The sequence below is a fragment of the Lycorma delicatula genome, chromosome 12 (genome assembly GCF_047948215.1).
Source record: "Lycorma delicatula isolate Av1 chromosome 12, ASM4794821v1, whole genome shotgun sequence".
Lineage (NCBI taxonomy): Eukaryota > Metazoa > Arthropoda > Insecta > Hemiptera > Fulgoridae > Lycorma > Lycorma delicatula.
In genome coordinates, this window is record NC_134466.1 from 44265517 (window position 1) to 44286015 (window position 20499).

General features: G+C 31.8%; 1 protein-coding gene across 1 annotated transcript in view; it reads left to right on the forward strand.

The window, feature by feature from the left end:
• The window catches only part of LOC142332751 (neuroligin-4, Y-linked-like), a 702340-nt gene that overhangs the window by 540838 nt on the left and 141003 nt on the right, over positions 1-20499 (forward strand). Inside the window, exon 5 of the mRNA XM_075379365.1 lies at positions 7465-8201. Coding sequence (XP_075235480.1) covers positions 7465-8201 — 737 coding nt within the window. The remainder of the gene's footprint in view (positions 1-7464; positions 8202-20499) is intronic.

The window sequence follows — 20499 nt, forward strand, 5'->3', positions numbered from 1 at the left end:
AGATGTATTTTTTTCCAGGAGGAGATGGAATTAAGATAAAATTCTATTTTAACATTATTATTGAAAGTTTAAATAAACAAAAAAATGTTATTTCACAAAATTTATATTTTTAAACTTTGATAGGTTTCCTTCCTTACCAATATTGCTCTCAAATTATGATATGGGTTACATACACTACTAATAAGTTTTGAAAAACAGGAAAAAAAATCGGTTAAAAAATATTAAATAAATAAAAGAATAGATTTTTTCCATTTTTGGGAAAGGTGGAAAAATATGTTCCCAGTTTTCTTTTTAAGTGTAAAGGTAAGCATCCATGCTCAAAAGATAAGCTTAAAATAATAATATTTCAAAATTTTGAGAAAAAGTGCCCTCAAAGAAAGCTGTAGAACCAACCACACTCACTGGAGATACTGACCCCAAACCTTTACCAAAAATTTGTCCTATGTAAAATCTCGGTGCAAAATTTCATAAAAAATCAGTTTATCCAGTCAAAATTTAAGTTTCAAACACGACAACACATAAATACAATACGACAACACGTAAATACGTACGTGAGAAAATTAGCCCCCACTTTTTTTTTGTTTTTTGGGGTCCCTGGGTCGTGAAACGTCGAGAAATAAGATAAAACCATACCCCATTTTTTTGTCTGATTACCATACTCTCCTACTTGCAGCTAAAGAGCTATGCTGCCAAGTAAAATTAAAAATAAATTAAAGATTTACTTAATCGCCAGTACACTAACTGAATTCAATCAGCTGATTTGGAAGTCGAGAGTTACAGCGTTCAAGTCCTAGTAAAGCCAGTTATTTTTGCACGGATTTGAATACTAGATCGTGGATACCGGTTTTCTTCGGTGGTTGGGTTTCAATTAACCACACATCTCAGGAATGGTCAAACTGAGAATGTACAAGACTTCATTTACACTCATACACATCATCCTCATTCATCCTCTGAAGAATTATCTAAACGGTAGTTACCGGAGGCTAAACAGGAAAAAGAAAGAAAAGACTAACTGAATTTGCGTAACACAATTATAATAAAAGCATCGAGAAGACATTTGATTGCCGGTAATTAAGTTATGAAATTACAAAATATTACTTGATCAGGTATAAACTTAATATTTTAGTACATTTACTCATTAACGAAAATCATTTTAATTATAATCTGCTAGTTATGTTATATTACAGAAAAATACGTGACATATTAAATTATAATTAAAAATTAGCTATATATATATATATATATATATATATATATATGTATATATATGTTTTCAACCAGTTTTCCAGCTACTGTCTGGTCTGGGTGTGTGTGTATGTTAGGAAAATGCAATTACTGTTACCGGCTTGCTAGGCCTGACGTAGCGACAGATATAGTGCAATGTAAGTGTAAATATACCGGTAAATATATAGTCTGGAACAGACTCAGGTCAACCATTCCTGAGACGTGTAGAAAATTGAAACCCAATCACCAATAAACACCGGTATTTAAAGTCTAGAATTCAAATTTACATAAAATCGACTGCCTTTACAAGGACTCGAACTTTTGAATTGTTAACTTCGAAAATCAGCTGATTTTTAGCAGTTTGAAATAAAATAATTAAATGATTGTTCAAGATTAGAAAAAAATGTACAGTATTTAATATACAAAAGATATTAATTAAATAATGTATTTTATAAGGGTGATTAATGAAGAATGTAACAAACTTTCAGGATATGTCCTACTGGTGAAATTAAGAGAAGAATATAAAACAGGTTTGGAAACGGTTCGTTTGCGAGTATCGGCTAACGAAAGATTTTCCCCTAATTTCTTCGCCTTCGGTAAAATTATATCATCTTATAATTCTTGATACCGAAATGTAAATTTAGTGGATTTATATAAAATATTACCAAAAAATTGAGTAAAATAGGTCTCAGAAAATACTGGAATCGAAAAACATACTGTTTTATATTCGGCGTAAAATCTTTAATGGGTAATAAAATAAATGTTAAACAAAACTTCCGAAAAATGTGATAATGAATGAATTGATATAAAGATACTCCACACAAACTAAATACAAATGCAAGTGCTTCGAAATTTATCAAAAACATAATTATCAAAATGTGATAGATTTTAACTAGGTATTAAACGATACAAAATTTTTAGTAAAATAAAATAACGAATTAAATATTCAAAAAAATAATACAATCAAAATTTAGATAAAAATGTAAAACCATGTATTGAAATCTATCAAATAATTAGTTTCTTAGACGTCATTGAAGCTAATTAAAAATTAATTTTATCGAAATTTATTTGATATAATTTATTTCATAAGTTGGCAAACGTAACACCTGATTCCAACAACTATGTATTTTTTGTATTGCACTAGCTGCGGAGGGGGTGTCTAGACCCTCCGTGTGGGTTGCACTGGTGGGCGGCGTCTCAGAATGGGATTATTAGGTGTCCAAAATTGATTACTTTATGTAAAAATATTTTGTTTTTGAATGATGAAAATTGATATAACGAAAGTTAAATTAAAAATTGATGCTAACGAATCGTGATTTTTCGCTAGTGATCAATAAATTCTAGTGCTAAGCTAAGGGGGACGTACAACACAGATCCACATACAAATGCCCTTTAGTAGGATAGGAAAATATTTAAATAGTATATATATACAAAATATTATTAAAGTATAGAAACGGCTTCATATTTCAAAACTGAGGGATACTATGAGGTACAAGGTCTTCTGATCTGCCTCCTGTGGAGTATGATTATTGGTATTAATAAAAACATAATGCAAACAAAATCTCTAAATATTGCCGACTTGAAAATGCGATTAATTGTCGAATTTGTTCATATACCACCAGCAGATATGATTAAGTGAAAATATTTTGAAGATTTATTTTAGAATGTACGCTTTTAAAATTAATTAGGTAATTTAAACCGAATATAGTTAACTAAATTTTAAAATTTAATCTGTAATTGTGTTAAAACTATTAGTTATCTATATAAATAAAAATGTTCTCCGAATGTTCTTCACAGATTGCTTTAAAATATTGACTCAAAGCTGTAATCGAATTCGCGTGTGTTTTTATATACTTAAGATGTCACACCTGTGACGGGTAAAAACATGTTTTTTTTAGAAAAAACAAGGTTATCTGTGGGACGTAAGAGCAACACGCACTATACTAAATATTTTACGATTCCATTTCAATGTTTCCAATGTGTGTGTCCGCTATAGACTAAAAAACTGCTGGACCGACTTACGCGCGGGGAAAAAAGGATAAAAAGGGAAAAATCGGGAAAGATAAAAGAGAAGAAGATAAAAAGGGAAGAAGAAGGAAATAGAAAAAATAAAAAAAGGAAAACGTGGAAAGGGGAAAGGAGAAAAAGGAAAAGTGGAAGAGAAACGGGAAAGGAAAGGGGTATGAAGGGGAAACAGAACTTTCATACCCAAAATTTAAAGCGAATAATGAGGAATTGAAAATAGGAAAAAGAAATTGCGAAAGGGAAAGGGGAGGGGGAATGAGAGGGACCAGAAAAGGAGAAAAGGGAGAAAGTGAAAGGGGAGGGGGAATGGGAGGGAACGGAGAAGGGGAAAAGGGAGAAAGGGAAAGGTTAAAATTGTGAAGTTCCGTAATGTTCATTTTGTTAATGTTTTATCAAACTTTCAATTGTGTTCATTTAATCTATATATATATATATATATATATATTGGACAATCTTAAGGGACAGAATCAATACATCAAAATAATAAAAAGTTCATATAAATAACGCCTTATCTTGCTTTATGTTCCCTCTTTCCAACATTTTGTATTTTTTTCTTCAATAAAAATTTATATCGTAATACGCAAATTACAAATTTATTAAACGTATATAAATAAACTTACGTAATTCACAGGTGCATGCCTCTCAACAAAATAATGAAAAAGGTTCACAAAAACAATATCTGTAGAAACGGTTCGTTAGCGAGTTACGGTTAGCGGAAAATTTCTTCCGGAATTCAGCTAGCCCGATGAAATGAGTTCTTACAAAAATTTTTAGGACGTTAACTGAGCTGCGAAATTAATGGTTTCCTATCGGTTTTCCCTGAAAAATTGAATAAAAAGTTTCCAGAACTGTATTATCAGCAGTTTTTTTTTACGATATCCGAAGTAAAATTGAAAATTTGTGATCTCAAAAATTGTTTTTTAACTTCCTTGTACGAAGTAAAGGAAGTATTGATATAGTGAAAAATCTCGGTTTTCAGATTTCAACAAAATATCCATTTTGACCATCCCTAAAACCATAACTCAAAAACGATTAACCGTAGGGTGTTGAAATTTTGGATTTAGGACTGTTATAATATCTAGTTGTACATCTACAATTTTGATTGCAATCGACTGGACCATTTTTTTTTGTCTTCAGTCATTTGACTGGTTTGATGCAGCTCTCCAAGATTCCCTATCTAGTGCTAGTCGTTTCATTTCAGTATACCCTCTACATCCTACATCCCTAACAATTTGTTTTACATATTCCAAACGTGGCCTGCCTACACAATTTTTCCCTTCTACCTGTCCTTCCAAAATTAAAGCGACTATTCCAGGATGCCTTAGTATGTGGCCTATAAGTCTGTCTCTTCTTTTAACTATATTTTTCCAAATGCTTCTTTCTTCATCTATTTGCCGCAATACCTCCTCATATGTCACTTTATCCACCCATCCGATGTTTAACATACTCCTATAGCACCACATTTCAAAAGCTTCTAACCTTTTCTTCTCAGATACTCCGATTGTCCAAGTTTCACTTCCATATAAAGTGACACTCCAAACATACACTTTCAAAAATCTTTTCCTGACATTTAAATTAATTTTTGATGTAAACAACTTATATTTCTTACTGAAGGCTCGTTTAGCTTGTGCTATTCGGCATTTTATATCGCTCCTGCTTCGTCCATCTTTAGTAATTCTACTTCCCAAATAACAAAATTCTTCTACCTCCGTAATCTTTTCTCCTCCTATTTTCACATTCAGTGGTCCATCTTTGTTATTTCTACTACATTTCATTACTTTTGTTTTGTTCTTGTTTATTTTCATGCGATAGTTCTTGCGTAGGACTTCATCTATGCCGTTCATTGTTTCTTCTATATCCTTTTTATTCTCGGCTTGAATTACTATATCATCAGCAAATCGTAGCATCTTTATCTTTTCACCTTGTACTGTTACTCCGAATCTAAATTGTTCTTTAACATCATTAACTGCTAGTTCCATGTAAAGATTAAAAAGTAACGGAGACAGGGAACACCCTTGTCGGACTCCCTTTCTTATTACGGCTTCTTTCCTATGTTCTTCAATTGCTACTGTTGCTGTTTGGTTCCTGTACATGTTAGCAATTGTTCTTCTATCTCTGTATTTGAACCCTATATTTTTTTAAATGCTGAACATTTTATTCCAGTCTACGTTATCGAATGCCTTTTCTAGGTTTATAAACGCCAAGTATGTTGGTTTGTTTTTCTTTAATCTTCCTTCTACTATTAATCTGAGGCCTAAAATTGCTTCCCTTGTCCCTATACTTTTCCTGAAACCAAATTGGTCTTCTCCGAACACTTCCTCCACTCTCCTCTCAATTCTTCTGTATAGAATTCTAGTTAAGATTTTTGATGCACGACTAGTTAAACTAATTGTTCTGTATTCTTCACATTTATCTGCCCCTGCTTTCTTTGGTATCATTACTATAACACTTTTTTTGAAATCTGACGGAAATTCCCCTTTTTCATAAATATTACACACCAGTTTGTTTAATCTATCAATCGCTTCCTCACCTGCACTGCGCAGTAATTCTACAGGTATTCCGTCTAGTCCAGGAGCCTTTCTGCCATTTAAATCTTTTAATGCTCTCTTAAATTAAGATCTCAGTATTGTTTCTCCCATTTCATCCTCCTCAACTTCTCCTCTTCCTCTATAAAACCATTTTCTAATTCATTTCCTCCGTATAACTCTTCAATATATTCCACCCATCTATCGACTTTACCTTTCGTATTATATATAGGTGTAACATCTTTGTTTAACACATTATTAGATTTTAATTTATGTACCCCAAAATTTTCCTTAACTTTCCTGTATGCTCCGTCTATTTTACCAATGTTCATTTCTCTTTCCACTTCTGAACACTTTTCTTTAATCCACTCTTCTTTCGCCAGTTTGCACTTCCTGTTTATAGCATTTCTTAATTGCCGATAGTTCCTTTTACTTTCTTCATCACTAGCATGCTTATATTTTCTACGTTTATCATCAGCTGCAATATATCGTCTGAAACCCAAGGTTTTCTACCAGTTCTCTTTATTCCGCCTAAGTTTGCTCCTGCTGATTTAAGAATTTCCTTTTTAACATTCTCCCATTCTTCTTCTACATTTTCTACCTTATCTTTTTTACTCAGACCTCTTGCGATGTCCTCCTCAAAAATCTTCTTTACCTCCTCTTCTTCGACTGGACCAAAAGTGTCCAAAAAAGCCCAAAATTCCTGAATATTTGGATTTTGAACTTTTTCTTAAGTGTAGTAATAAGCCCTGATTGATTATTTCAAAGATGTATCATAAGTAGTACATATTTTCATTGTTTTCAGAGTTATAGCCGAATAAATTTGTAATTAATTAAATATTTGGATCTTACAAAGGGAATACACATCGGTTGAATCCAATTTCATATACGTATATTTTTTTATACTATCTTTTTTTTTAATTTAAATATATTGATTTATTAAAAATGTTTAACCTCTGATTGTAAAAAAGTTTTACAATAAATAAAAATGCAATAATAATATATAAAATATATGAAATAAAATTATATGTACTTTTCGTTTTAATTCAATTTTTTTTACAGAGGTTAATAATTACTAATAAACCAATACATTTAAATAAAAAAAAAGTTACAAAAATATATGAAGTCAGATTCGAACCGATATGTGCATTGTTAACGATCCAACACATTCTCACTTACACCACATAACTACTTGCGAGATGTCAAACAAAATTAATATATAAAAAAATATAAAATGTTGATACGATCACCACAAAAAAAAAAATGTGATGCAATGTGGTGTCCAGCACAATCCAATTGTGTAACAGTCCACTTTAGTATAAAGAATTGTAGAAGGATCGTATCTTACTTCCAAATGAAATAAATTTAAATGAAATGCAGCAAAAAATTTGGTATATAATTTAATAGGCGTACAAGGAAGTCATGTGGTATCTAAATCAGATTTTTTTAGTACAATAAATTATATTAAATTGTTTACAATAAATTTGTTAAATGACTAATAAATGCGTAAAATTTATTAACAAATCTTGTAGAGAATTTAATTCTAAAAATATTGATGTAAATAAGTCCAATAAAAAATCAAATTTTACTGAAGATGAAACAGAAGAAAAAATAAATGATGTTATTTAAAATGTTAAATCTAAGTTAAAAAAAATAATAGAACTAATATTTTTTTTCTTTCTATTTTTAGGTCTTTTCCATCGAGCAGTATTGTTATCAGGATCAGCAATGAGCAGTTGGGCATTAGTTGAAGATCCGGTTAGTTTTGCCGTTCGATTAGCAAGACAATTAAATTGCACGATACCGGACGATTTATATCGCGACCACGAAGACATTGTGGATTGTCTTAGAGATATACCGTTAAGTGAGTTAATGAAAGCGGACGTTGCAGCACCGGCATTTTTAAATTCATTCGGGCCTAGTGTCGATGGTGTAGTTATTAAAATAGATTTTCAAGAAGATTTGTTAACGCATTTTGTACCGAGTTTATCGAAAAGAAGTAGCGAATTTGTAAATAGATATGATTTATTATTCGGTGTTGTTACGAGTGAAGCGTTATGGAAATTTTCGGCGAATGATATTCAAGCGGGTTTCGAAGGGGAAAGGCGTGATAAAATTATTAGAACTTACGTGCGTAATACATACACTTATCATTTATCTGAAATATTTTTTACAGTAGTTAATGAATATACCGATTGGGAGAGAACTGTTTTACATCCGATAAATACAAGAGACGCAACTGTTGCGGCGTTAAGTGACGCTCAATTTGTCGCCCCCGTTGTACAAACTGGTGATATGTTAAGTAAAACATCGTCATCATCGACATCATCGTCTACATCGATGCAACATCAACAACAGCAACCGGCAAAAACTAGATCGTTTTTTTATGTTTTTGATTATCAAACAAAGGATGGTGATTATCCTCAGGTAAGTAAAATTTATTATTTTTACTTTCTTACGTACAAAAATACTATTTCTTTTTTCTTTTGAACCCAGATTGGACTACATGTCAATCAAATTCCAATGTTCTTCGAAGTGGCTTAATCTTCCGCTTCTGCCAGTATTTTTTAAGATGATTTGATCTTTGTTTCCGCAATTTTGATGTGACCAGCCCTTACGGCAAGGAATGACAAAAATATTGCTGGAATTGTAAGATGATTGGGCTTGCTGTATGCTAAACATGTGAATTAATTTTTCACATGCAACCATTGTCGTATTGAGTAAATTAAAATTTTTTCTTAACTTAAAGGTGGAAATCTTTTTTATCCTCTAATTAGCACCGGTAAAATCTCCCTCCGCTTTCCGGCGTCCCGAAAGTGAATTTTTTATTTTGAGAGCATTACTTATTTTTGAAGTCGGTTCAATTTTTTTCTAATATTAAAAAAAATTTTTTTTTATTACAATCGTATGCGGGAATACTATAGTCTTAAAATAAATAGTAAATAATACATATCGCAATGAGAAGACTATTTTAAAATAAAAAATTGATTTGATATGCTTAGAAATGTATTGTGTAATATTATTCATATTGTATGAGAAACCCTCAAACAGTATTATACTCTCTCTAATACAACATTAAACATACATTAAAATACAAAATTCTTATTTTATATGAATATTTTATTTTTTTATCCACACTGGGATATAAGTTTATGTATTTTGTTTATTGTTTTATAGACAACTGTTAAATACATTTTTTTATTACGTGAAAGTTTATAACAATTTTTACGACTATTACAGTATAAAATTTTTAATGTAATAAAATAATATTAAGCAATAAGGATTCTAAAGTAATAAAAGTTATTATTATAGTGTCATTACATTAGTATCATAAAATTCTAAAGTATCATTAACAATTTATCTGTCATACAGCACGTTATTGCTGAGATATATAATGCATGTAGTTACACAATAGAGTTTATATGACTAATTACACCCATATATGTCATTAAATTAATAATAGATTTATAATAAATAAGACATCTTTATACAGAACCTGAGAAAAGTTATCCAGCGCTGAATTCATCAACACTGTAGTGGGAAATTTGCTTTTAGGTTGGCACTAATGGGTGGGTTGGTAATGCTTTAACCTTGAAGAAATCCCACTCACATGATATGTGGAGAGTATACACAACAATCAAGTAATCTCTACCAACTTTGTCTCTCAGTGGCAAGATATACTATAAAAAAATCTAACTCTATTACACAGTCTCAATGGGTATTCATTTTTAATAGTAATTCTGAATTGCGATCGTTTTAAAGTGATTGGAAGTCTTGGCGGCTGTAGTATTTCCTCAATCAAACGTAACCAACCTATAAAGAAATAATTTTACGTATAGTCTATCCTTCAAAATAAACCAGTAGTGTAGATGAATAAAACAGTCCTGTCGGAAACCCCAATTGTATGTTCTACACAGAGCACGACACTGTCGACTACACCTTGTATCAGTGCCCTGAATGGGAAGAACATAGGATTCGTGCAGATATTCCCGGCTCTTGACACTTGCATCCTTACTAATTAACGTGATTGCTTCTCCAGCCCGTTGGGATGCGTTCAGCATCTTTTCTTGGACGGTGCTTCGAGCTGAATATGATGAGGAACGGAGAAAGGGCTTCTAGCGAGAGGCGTTGGACAGCCTCAGCTGTGAGGACTGTACCAGTCCTCGCTGAGGACCTACTGTACTCGCCTTGGTGTGGTAACCCCGAAGATTAGTTGGGTACTCAGTACATGACGTGTACTGCTATGACATTTCCCAGTCGTAAAGACGATGTTCAGAACCCAACATCCAAAAAGGGGGAGTTAAGACTAGAGTCCCTGTGGGAGATCCTCTTGGGGACCCCTCATTTGAGGCATAGGATGTAGATAAGACTGAGACAAGGTCTTCGGCAGGGAGATAAAGATTGCACCATTGCTGGATCCGGAGTCTCCTCGATGAGGGTTAGAGGCTGGCACAGTATAAAATATCCAACTGGCGGGCCGACCAGCCTTACCAGACGTACAGCTGGTAGGCGGAAAGGCCCGTTTGAGTCAAAGGAGCCGAATTATACTTAGCTGTGGGTTCGGCGGGGGATAATAAAAACCTGTCGGAAAAAAAGTTAAACGATGTATATTTAGAACGTGTTTGTGCACCATTTGTACGATCACTTTGAAAAGTAACAATTAGCTGTCTCAGCAGACTGAAATGTCATGTGGGAATATTAGCAAAGCTACAATAAAATTAAAATTACATGTGTACCATATTCACATCCTGCAGGAATTGCGGGAACCAGATCATGTTAAAAGACTCAGTTATTACGAATGGTTTATTTGTTTTATTCGCGGCACTATTTGGATTTACAAAAAAATTTTCTTTACTGACGATATTTTATTAAAGTGGCTATGCAAAAATGCCAGAGAAACCAACACTAGAATGCAGAATGTTTTTCACTAGGCTACATTTGGAATTTGGTGCTTGTCTATCGGAAGAAACAGTGGGTCCAATACTTTTCACGGAAACAGATACGTCTAAATTCATAACCGAGTTCATACCGCTGGTAAAAAAGACTGTGTAACAGCCCACTATTTTAATGCTACATTAATTATTGGAGAGAAAGTAATTTCGTTTGATCTGTGGCCACCTAAATCCCCAGACCTATTTCCGACGAAGTTTTTTATTTAGGGTTATTTAAAAGAAGAAATAATTCTCTTACAATTGAAAAAATCAAACCGAATATTTAGTTTTAGCAGTAATATTACTGCTGATATTTAAAAACGTGGTTGCTAATGCGAATACTCGTCAAAAAAGTTGAGGTTTAAAAATCTTAAAATGTTAGCTTTTTTTAGTGATGTTTGAAAATTATATTTAACATTATCTATTTTTAGATTATTATGCACTTTTTAACCACCGTAGAAGGAATATACTAGGAGATACATCTTTACTTTCCAGTCTAGATAGCGCTAGAGCAGAGGTATAGCTGTAGAAGGGAAAGTATTGTAATCGATTCAACTTGGGCATATATTATTTACACCGGATCTTGATGTTTGAAAATTTTTTCTTCAAACCAGGTTTTATTGCTCAACATTTCTTTTACTTTCCCGTCGAATATAATTAGAATAGCTAAAATAAACAGGAAGTATGGTGATCACTTCTAGAATCGGTTAACGATTTTTTTGCAAACTTTTACGTTTTAGGCTCGTACTATTTCATGTAGACCAAATAAACATATATATGCTCGTACATACGTACATTGCAGTAATTTTGACCTTCTCTTATCTCAGGATTAACCAAACCGATTTTCTTTAAATTTAACTCAAATATTTCTACATATTGATCATTGATCAATATTACTTTTTTATCAAAATTCGTTAAGGTCGATGGGGGATATCGCAAAAAAACCCAATTTTGATTTTCATCAAAGGCACTTTAAAAAAAAAATTTATTAAAAGAAAATTTGTTACCTGCAATGATTTTATAAATAATTCAAAACATTTTCAAAAAAAATCAACCCTTATGTATAAAAATTGAAATATATATATTTTTGGTTCTTTTTCTGTACATCCCTTTGCTTTAAATATTTCAAAAATTTTTCGAAATTTTATACGTCTATAATTTTTTTAAATTATAAACTCCGTATCTAAAAGGAGAATTTTTTTATTTTAGCCTTTACTGAATTAGATGTTGGATTTATAGAAAACTTTACTAAAGCAAATTTGTTAAGATTTTTTTAGAAAGATTTTTCTTATAATTTTATTTCTAATCCTGATCCCCATAAGGGAAGACCTTCGCCTTATGATGATCCCGGTCAGCAGATCAATCCCTCCGTTCCTAGCCCTGATGGGCTTTACCAGAGATCGTCTTTTAGAACCTCTAAACTTTATAACACAACACAGCCATCAATTTGGTGTCTGTCAGGATGCCACCGATGCAACAAATGCCACGGCAATCATTTCTATTAAGTATATTTACACAACCTGCTATCCCCTTTGTATGGTCTTTTCAAGCCAGGACCTCCTACCATAACTTAGAACTCTCAAATATCAAATTTACCGATTTGCAGAAGCGCGATTCCCTCGCTTTCCTGTAACACTGAAGGTTTCCACAAAAACTCTTCCTGTACTTCAAATTAGACTGTGCACTCAGATCATTACTTAACTGTGTCTTTAAACATCATAAACACTACTTCATACACCAACAACACAAGTTTTGATCGCAACATCCCAACACCGTAGGGGAAGACACTCGCCTTGTGTCCTTCCGGTTGCCAAAATACCCCCCCCCCCCATTCTTAACCCTGATGGGCTATAACGGGAATCGTCTTTCGCCCTCTAACTTTTTACATCTTTTAGTAATAAACCAGGCCTCGTTGAGATGCCACTGATGTAAATGCATCGGTAAACATTTACATTAGCGATTTATAAACTCAGCTTTTGTCTTCGTTGCAGGGCTCATTCGAATTTCTTGAATGTCCTACACCGTTGCTCTCTGAACTAGCTAACAAAGTTCGGAAAAGCACGAACCCCGCGTCTAGTTCTACCATTTATAGATCCAATTCGTGTGTAAATGTCTCATAAATTTCGAGGCAATTGTATAATAACATACCATCAAAAAATGTTGTTCGCAACAACGAAATTTATTCTTAGTTCCCTTAGTGAACTCATCTTTAGTTCGTACTCCTGACTTGGCTTTGATAACGACAATTTTGTTCTACAATTCAATTTACTCAAAGTCCTATTGATTTACTAAAAACAAAATAAACAGATTCACGAATTTAATAAGCCTCTAATGAAAACATACCCTATCTCTCTCTGCTCTCGTCCGCTTTCGAGAGCGAGGTATCTCTGAAAAATATATGTTCAGTTTTTTTTTTTGTTTTTTGGTTCCTAATTTTTAAAATTTTTATATTAATAACCAGGAAAGTCATGCAATACTTTTGCCAACTTTTTACCCTTAAATATTTTACTTTGATTTTCTTCATTTCTGACTTAATAATTTATTTAGTTAATTTCTTTGTTCTAAACTCTTATATGGAAATGTGACGCTAATATTTTCACAATACTGTTTCCATAAATACTCCACAAATGCTGTCTATTCAGTTATTGAGTTCTAATTAATGGTGTTCAATGGATATAGCAAACTACTGATAGAATCATTACAAAATTAAGGTACGCAACTGCTTCTGAAACGCAATTTAAGAAAGCTTTACTACGCATATTTATTGAAATATAAAAATGATCAAAGGACCATATGTTCTGATACCTATAAAGCCAGAAGAGTAATATACTGATCGAATGAAGTTGTTTTATTTCTCTTCAAATGCCAGAAGTAAAATATCCTTTTACTTATACGAATAAATACTACAATTTCAAATTAATTTTAGACTACTTACTTCGTAATTAATTACTTATCTTCATATTTATATTTACACTGTTTCCAGAAGACAAACAGTTATATAATTTCAGTAGTTAACTTCATTCACTTTAGTTTAAATCTAATCGTAGTTCAATTTTCATTTGAATTTACTCATAACTTTGTTTTAGTTTAAGACCCTACTAAGCTTACCGTACTTACCGTTCACATACAAAATATAACTAATTTTGATAGATCCTTTAATATTAAATAATTTTAGTTCCCAATTAATTTTCTTATTGTAAACTGTAATACAGGTATCAAAAACTTTGAGCTTTGACGATTAGCCCGATCGAAATAACTCATTTAGAGGGAAATAAATGTTTCCTAGATTTTTATAAATGGATGGTAAAGAGGGCTTATAATAAACGTAAAAAAAAAAATAAATGCATGAGCAGAGGTGGTGGAGGAATGATTTGGGGGCTGAAAAGGGGTGAAAAACGGTATTAATGCGATTTCCGGCGAAAGTTGACGTCAAAAAAATTTGTGGTTATTTGAGACACAAAAAGGTATACTTTCACCAAGTTTTGTTAAAATTAAATTACTTTTGCGGAAATGAAAAATAGAAAACGAAAACATAAATATTTTTCTCGGAAATTTTGAGGTTATGTTAAAAACTGACCTCTACAAAAGTTGTAGATTTTTGCATGATCTACAAATTTTGTATTGGAGAAATTTTTTTCAACCCCCCAATCCCCCAAATCATCCCTCCACCAACTCCACTCACGCATTTTAATTTTTTACTTTTATTATAAGCCCCCTTATTATTTCCACTTATAAAATTCCAGGTAACAATTTTATTTTCTCAAAGTATAATTTCGTTGGAGTAGATAGTTGATCTCTTGCCGCATTTACATTTTAAAAAGTCCATTTTCGATAATAATACGGTCACCTTTCATATATAAAAAAACTCCGTCAATTTTTTAAAATTTCTTCTACTTATACGTTTTTTTTTTTAATGATGTGAGTAAAACTAACATTATAATTTCTTCAAAATCGCCTTTGACCATTATTTTAAATGGTTTTAACAATCACCAATTTTTTTTCGGCACTAACAACTCACTTAATTTCAAAAAAAATTTGAAAGGAAAAATCTGATGTGAACACCACATGACTTCCTTGTACGCCCATTAAATTACGTACACACACTTTTTCTGCACTTCATTTAAACTTATTTCATTTGAAAGAGAGATACGATCCTCCAATTCTTTAATAAAGTGGACAGTTACAAAATTGGTTATTGGCTAAAATATTGGTTATTAACTTCAAATATTTATACAATTATTAATTCAACTACTTTACGTGATGGTGTTAGGATACAGTAAAAATTCCTTTATTACTCTTTAAATAAATGTATGTCTGATATATATCTAATATTATTATGATGTAACCACTGACAAAATGCAAACAAAAACGAATAATCAGATGTTTCACCAAATCTGACGCGGACACCACATATTTTTTTTTTTTAAATGACAGGTACATAAAATTTTATTTCATTAATAACATCTGATATTTTTTTATTTTTTTTATTGTTATTATAATTATTAAAAGATCGATATTTTTAAATTAATAAAAAAAAAGTTAAAATAGAAGGAGAAGAAGTCTGATTCGAACCGATGTGCCTTCCCTTATAAGATACAAGTATTTCATTTGGCTATAACTTTGAAACCAATGAAATTAAGTACCACATATGATACATCGTTAAAAATCTCACAATGAGGGCTTATTACTTTTAAAAAATTCCAAAATCGAATTTTTTTAGATTTTGGACACTTTTTTAAAATTGTAATCAAAGTGGAGGTTCACAATTAGATATTGCAAGAATTCTAAATCCAAAATTTCTACATCCTACGGTTAATAGTTTTTGAGTTATACTAGATATATACGTACGTAGATATGTCACGCCGAAACTAGTCAAAATGGATTCAGGGATGGTCAAAATGGATAATTCCGTTGAAATTTGAAAACCGAAATTTTTCACAATAATTTCTTCCTTTATTTCGTACAAGAAAGTAACATTAAAAATTGTATTATATATTTAAAGAGGTAGGGAAGAAATTTTAAGAAAGTTTTTTTCTAAAAATATTCATAAAAAGTTTAAATAACAAATCTGCTTTCGTTACGTTTTCTTTAATTTTAAAATCCGCTTATTCTTTGGTATCTTCTTACATGAAGATAGATTTAAAAAATTTTACCCGAAAACATCGATTAAAAATCACACCGATTTTAATATTATTTCGAATCATTTCATACATGTTCATATATAATTTTTATTAGAACATTATTTATTTTACGCTTATTTCTTTACTGATTAACAAAGTATACGTCTGAATTTCAGAAGAAGGAAGAAATACAAATAAATAGTTTTAACATGCAGAACTACAAAAAGAAGGTAATAAATACGATGGACTAACAAATTCACAAATACGGTTGTCTTGATAACAATAGAAGAGGAACAGAATTTCTTATTCTACTTCTTATGCCTTATCCGCTCACCGAACGTTAGCTATCATATTAGTGATAATACTTTTATTTACTATTTACTAACCAGAAAAGAGACGGATTGACATTCCAAACCTGTTATTTAGATTTTGGACACTTTTGGTTCAGTAAGCTAGATTCAAACATGATACTGATATTCCACGTACAAATTTTCCTTTAAATTTTCTTTCTGAATTGATGCTATACAACTGTGGACATCCTTGTTTTCTTGTTTCTCTCCCCCTTCCAAAAGCAATTTTGTTCAAAGGATTCCCCCTTGGAAATCCGATTGGAAGAATAATTGAAACGCCGGATAATTTCATATTGAACGTCACCACCATGATAACCAGAGAATAATCATTCTTTAATGCATTTTTTCTGTGACCTTCGGCATTTCAATGCCGTGGACCACCTGTATTTCCTAGTCTTTTTGAGAAATTTCTCACCTCAAGGAAACTAGGTTACCGTGACCCCTACCCGCCAATCTGACCTCCGAGGAGACCATTGGCATTTGATAGAAGAGACTCCTTATTCCTAGAGTTACTCGGCCAGAGTATTTACAGTATCTAAACACGTTGAACCATGGAATCACCACATCCCTACTCCAAGAGCAGAATTTAATGAAAATAATTTCATGAAGGAATAGGCAAACCATCTTCATCGGGACATATCCAACGTAAGAGCACTTTTTTTTATTTTTAGATAATCGATAAAATATTGAAGAAAGTAGAAGAAGAAAGATCTTTAGTGCTTAAATACGGAAATTATTTTTTTTGCTTCGATAAATAACCGATTTTTATTTATTTTTTATTGGCTGTATTTACATTAATTTTTCAAAATTACATTCTCTACAAATTTTATTACTAAATCTTCCGCTTATTAGTCATTTAACAAAGCTATTATATTACAACCCTAAAAAAAAAAATTCGACGCTGTATTTTGTGTTTTACGCCGGATATCTTAAAAAATATTGCAGTTTTATTTTCCAGCTCAAATTCCATAACAAAACAACCAACCTACTCCTTAATTTTGATCCCAAAAATTACAGTAGAGCTTCTTTTTATTAGAAGAAGTGAAATCCAGGCGAAATCTTTCGCTAGCCGTTACTTGAGAAAAAAATGCGTTTACGGACCAGTTTATATGAATTTTTTTCATTATTTTCATCATTAGAGCATGTTCTGAAAGTTTCTCAGTTTCTTTGTGGGTCACTCTGTATAAAGGAAAGAAATAAATTATAAAGAAATGAAAGAAAATGTTAAATTTTCAAAAATGAAGAATGTTTAATTGAAACCGTCAAAAAAAAAATTCAATATAGAAGAACTTCCGTAATGTACAGGTTACTGATTTCAACTAGTGCCTTGTTTATACTCTATTTTCTATTTTGGATTTACATTAGCTATACTAATAATATACATAAGACTAATTTCGCTGTAAAAAAAAAAAAAACACTTTACTCATTTATATACCGGTAATTCAGGACAAATAATCGGTAAACAGGACAAATAAAATGATTAAATCCCAAAAATTAACTTAGTCAACATATAACAAAAAATGCCTTTCTGCTAAAACAAAACTTAAACATTATAAAACTGTAGTACAGCCAGAAGTCACCTACGGAAGCGAGACCCTTTTCAAAATCACTCAGAAAAACCGAATTGAAAAAATTCTGAAAATAGAGAGGAGAATTGTCAGAACGTGTATCAATAAAAAACACCAAAAAGAAGGCCAATGGTGGATTGTGCCAAATGAGGTGGTGTATCGAGAAATAGAGCCTGTTACTGATACTATGCGGAAAAAAAGAATCTCTTTCTTCGGTCATCTCATAAGGACACCGCAAACAAGACTGTCAAGAAATATCATTGGAAAGCTCTGGTTCCAAAAGCTAGAAGTAGGATGGATCAAAGAAATTAGAGAAGATATGAAAGAATTGGGAATTTCCCTGACTGACCTACAGAATAAAACTGGAAAAATTACAAAGCTAAAAGATAAAAGCATTAGATTTAAACAAAAGACAGACAAACGACAAAATACAACAAAGAGGGTGTTTACGGATGAAGAAAAGAAAGCATGATCTGAACGGATGAAGAAATACTGGGCAGCTCGGAAGAGTAAAATAACACGCTTTTCTCAGAAAAGATCCAACTAAAATTGACTTAAGTGGTCCCATGTTGGCCGTAAAAGCATAATAATAATAATAATATAATACCGGTAATTCACGAAGAATGTAAGAAGATTCAGGACGTGCGCTACACGTAAAATTAAAGTAAGTTCATAAAAACATATAAAAACATAGGTTCGGAAACGTTTCTTTTTCTTTAGCGAAAGATTTTGCTCTGATTTCTTTCCCTTTGTTAAAATTACGGCAAACTAATGTATATTTACCCAAATTAATGGATTTTTAGTGATTTTATATTTTAAAAAAAAATAGATCGCAGAACAGTATATTTAGTCGTTTTCAAGAAATCAGGGGTAAAAGACAAAAGATTGGTTCACTATTTTATGTTTGGAGTAAAAGAACTTACACAGAAACGTTTTAAACAAAACTTGTAGGTAGTGGTAGTTTTTTTGTTTAACGAGCGGGTTGGTCTAGTGGTTAACGCGTCTCCCAAATCAGCTGATTTGGAAGTCAAGAGTTCCAGCGTTCAAGTCCTAGTAAAGCCAGTTATTTTTACACGGGTTTGAATACTAGATCGTGGATACCGGGTTCTTTGGTTGATTGGATTTCAATTAACCACACATCTCAGGAATGGTCGAACTGAGAATGTACAAGACTACACTTCATTTTCACTCATACATATCATCCTCTGAAGTATTATCTAAACGGTAGTTACCGGAGGCTAAACAGGGAAAAGAAAAAAAAAAGTAGTGGTAGTTTAATTCAGAATAAAATGCTATGAATTAAAGTCCACACAAATTTAAGAATATTGAAGTTTTTAAAAACAAAACATATTAAAATATGGAAAATTTTAATTGGGTATTAAACAAAACAGAAGTTTTTGATAAACATTAATTATTATTTGTCGTTTTGAAAGTAAGTTATATATAAATCGAATGGTCCATTTACACGGAGACACATTTATATTTCAAAAGTTTTTCCATTTGAAGGGGAAAATACGTTTATAACCTATGTTGTCCTTGATAAAGTAAAATAAAGGTCATTTTAAGATCAACTTAATTGTTTTTAAATATAAACCTTTATTTTTTATAGCAGAATCGAATTCTTTGAAAAAAATATTTTCATTTCAAACTTTTTTTTCTAAAATTGACAGTTTTTTTAGTTATTCATCTTCAAACATGTTGCAGCCCTATATAAACTGGTGCTTTTAGTTTCATTAGGTCTGGCCCAGCTGTCGTGTTACATCCAGCTGATGTTAAATTTTAAATTAAATAAAATTAAATTTTAAATGAAAAACAATCAATCAAAGGATTAACCTAAATAAAATTCATTTACATTTTAAAGCATTTTTTAATCAAATAGTACATTCACAGCTTACACGTGTTCCACGCTTTGGTTAGTTTAGTTATATCGACTCTATGAAAATATTTGATTTAATGAATTAGTGAAACTTTATAATCTTTTTTAATGCTCTTATTTAAAATAATTATAAAAACTTACTATATAAAAATTACATCAAAAAATGTTCGAACTGGTGTCCTTCTATGCATTTTTCGATACGTTTTAAAAACGATCCATGAATATTTAATACAGTATTACACCTGATATCTCTACAGATGTTTTTTATACGCTCTTTCATGTCTTCAGGAATGTTGTTACTTCTAAGTAAACCTTTTCTTTAAGGTTACCCCATAAAAAAATTAATGAGCAGGCACCAATTTACTGGACAAGCTCGACCAATCCAACGATCATTATATTCTCGGTCCAAAATTACTCTGGTAATAATTGAACAATATGCAGGAGAGCCATCATGATGAAACCAAATAGTTCTTCTTTTCTCCAAGGGTACTTCATCAAGCTGTAAAGGCAACTGATTTTCTAGAAAAACTGCGTATTTCTCTCCGTTCAAATTTCCATCGAAAAAATGCGGTACGATTAATGTACAGCCAATGGTTCTGCACCAAACATGCTTCTACTTCTCTTAGCCACCGTGAATTTTGCACTGCCCAAGAATGCATACTATTTAGTCGAGACGACGGAGCGACGAGGAGGGATAGCCCCCTGCGGAGCTGCCGTTCATCGATGCTTGTACTGTTGGGCGGTAGTGATGAGAAACTGGGACTCCCTTGTCCCTTCGTGAAGAAGACCAACACCCTGAGTGGATCCCCTTCATGAATCCCCATATTAAAAGCTAAGGCGTCAGGACCGAGTGATAGCATGGGAAGGTCCACTGGAATGC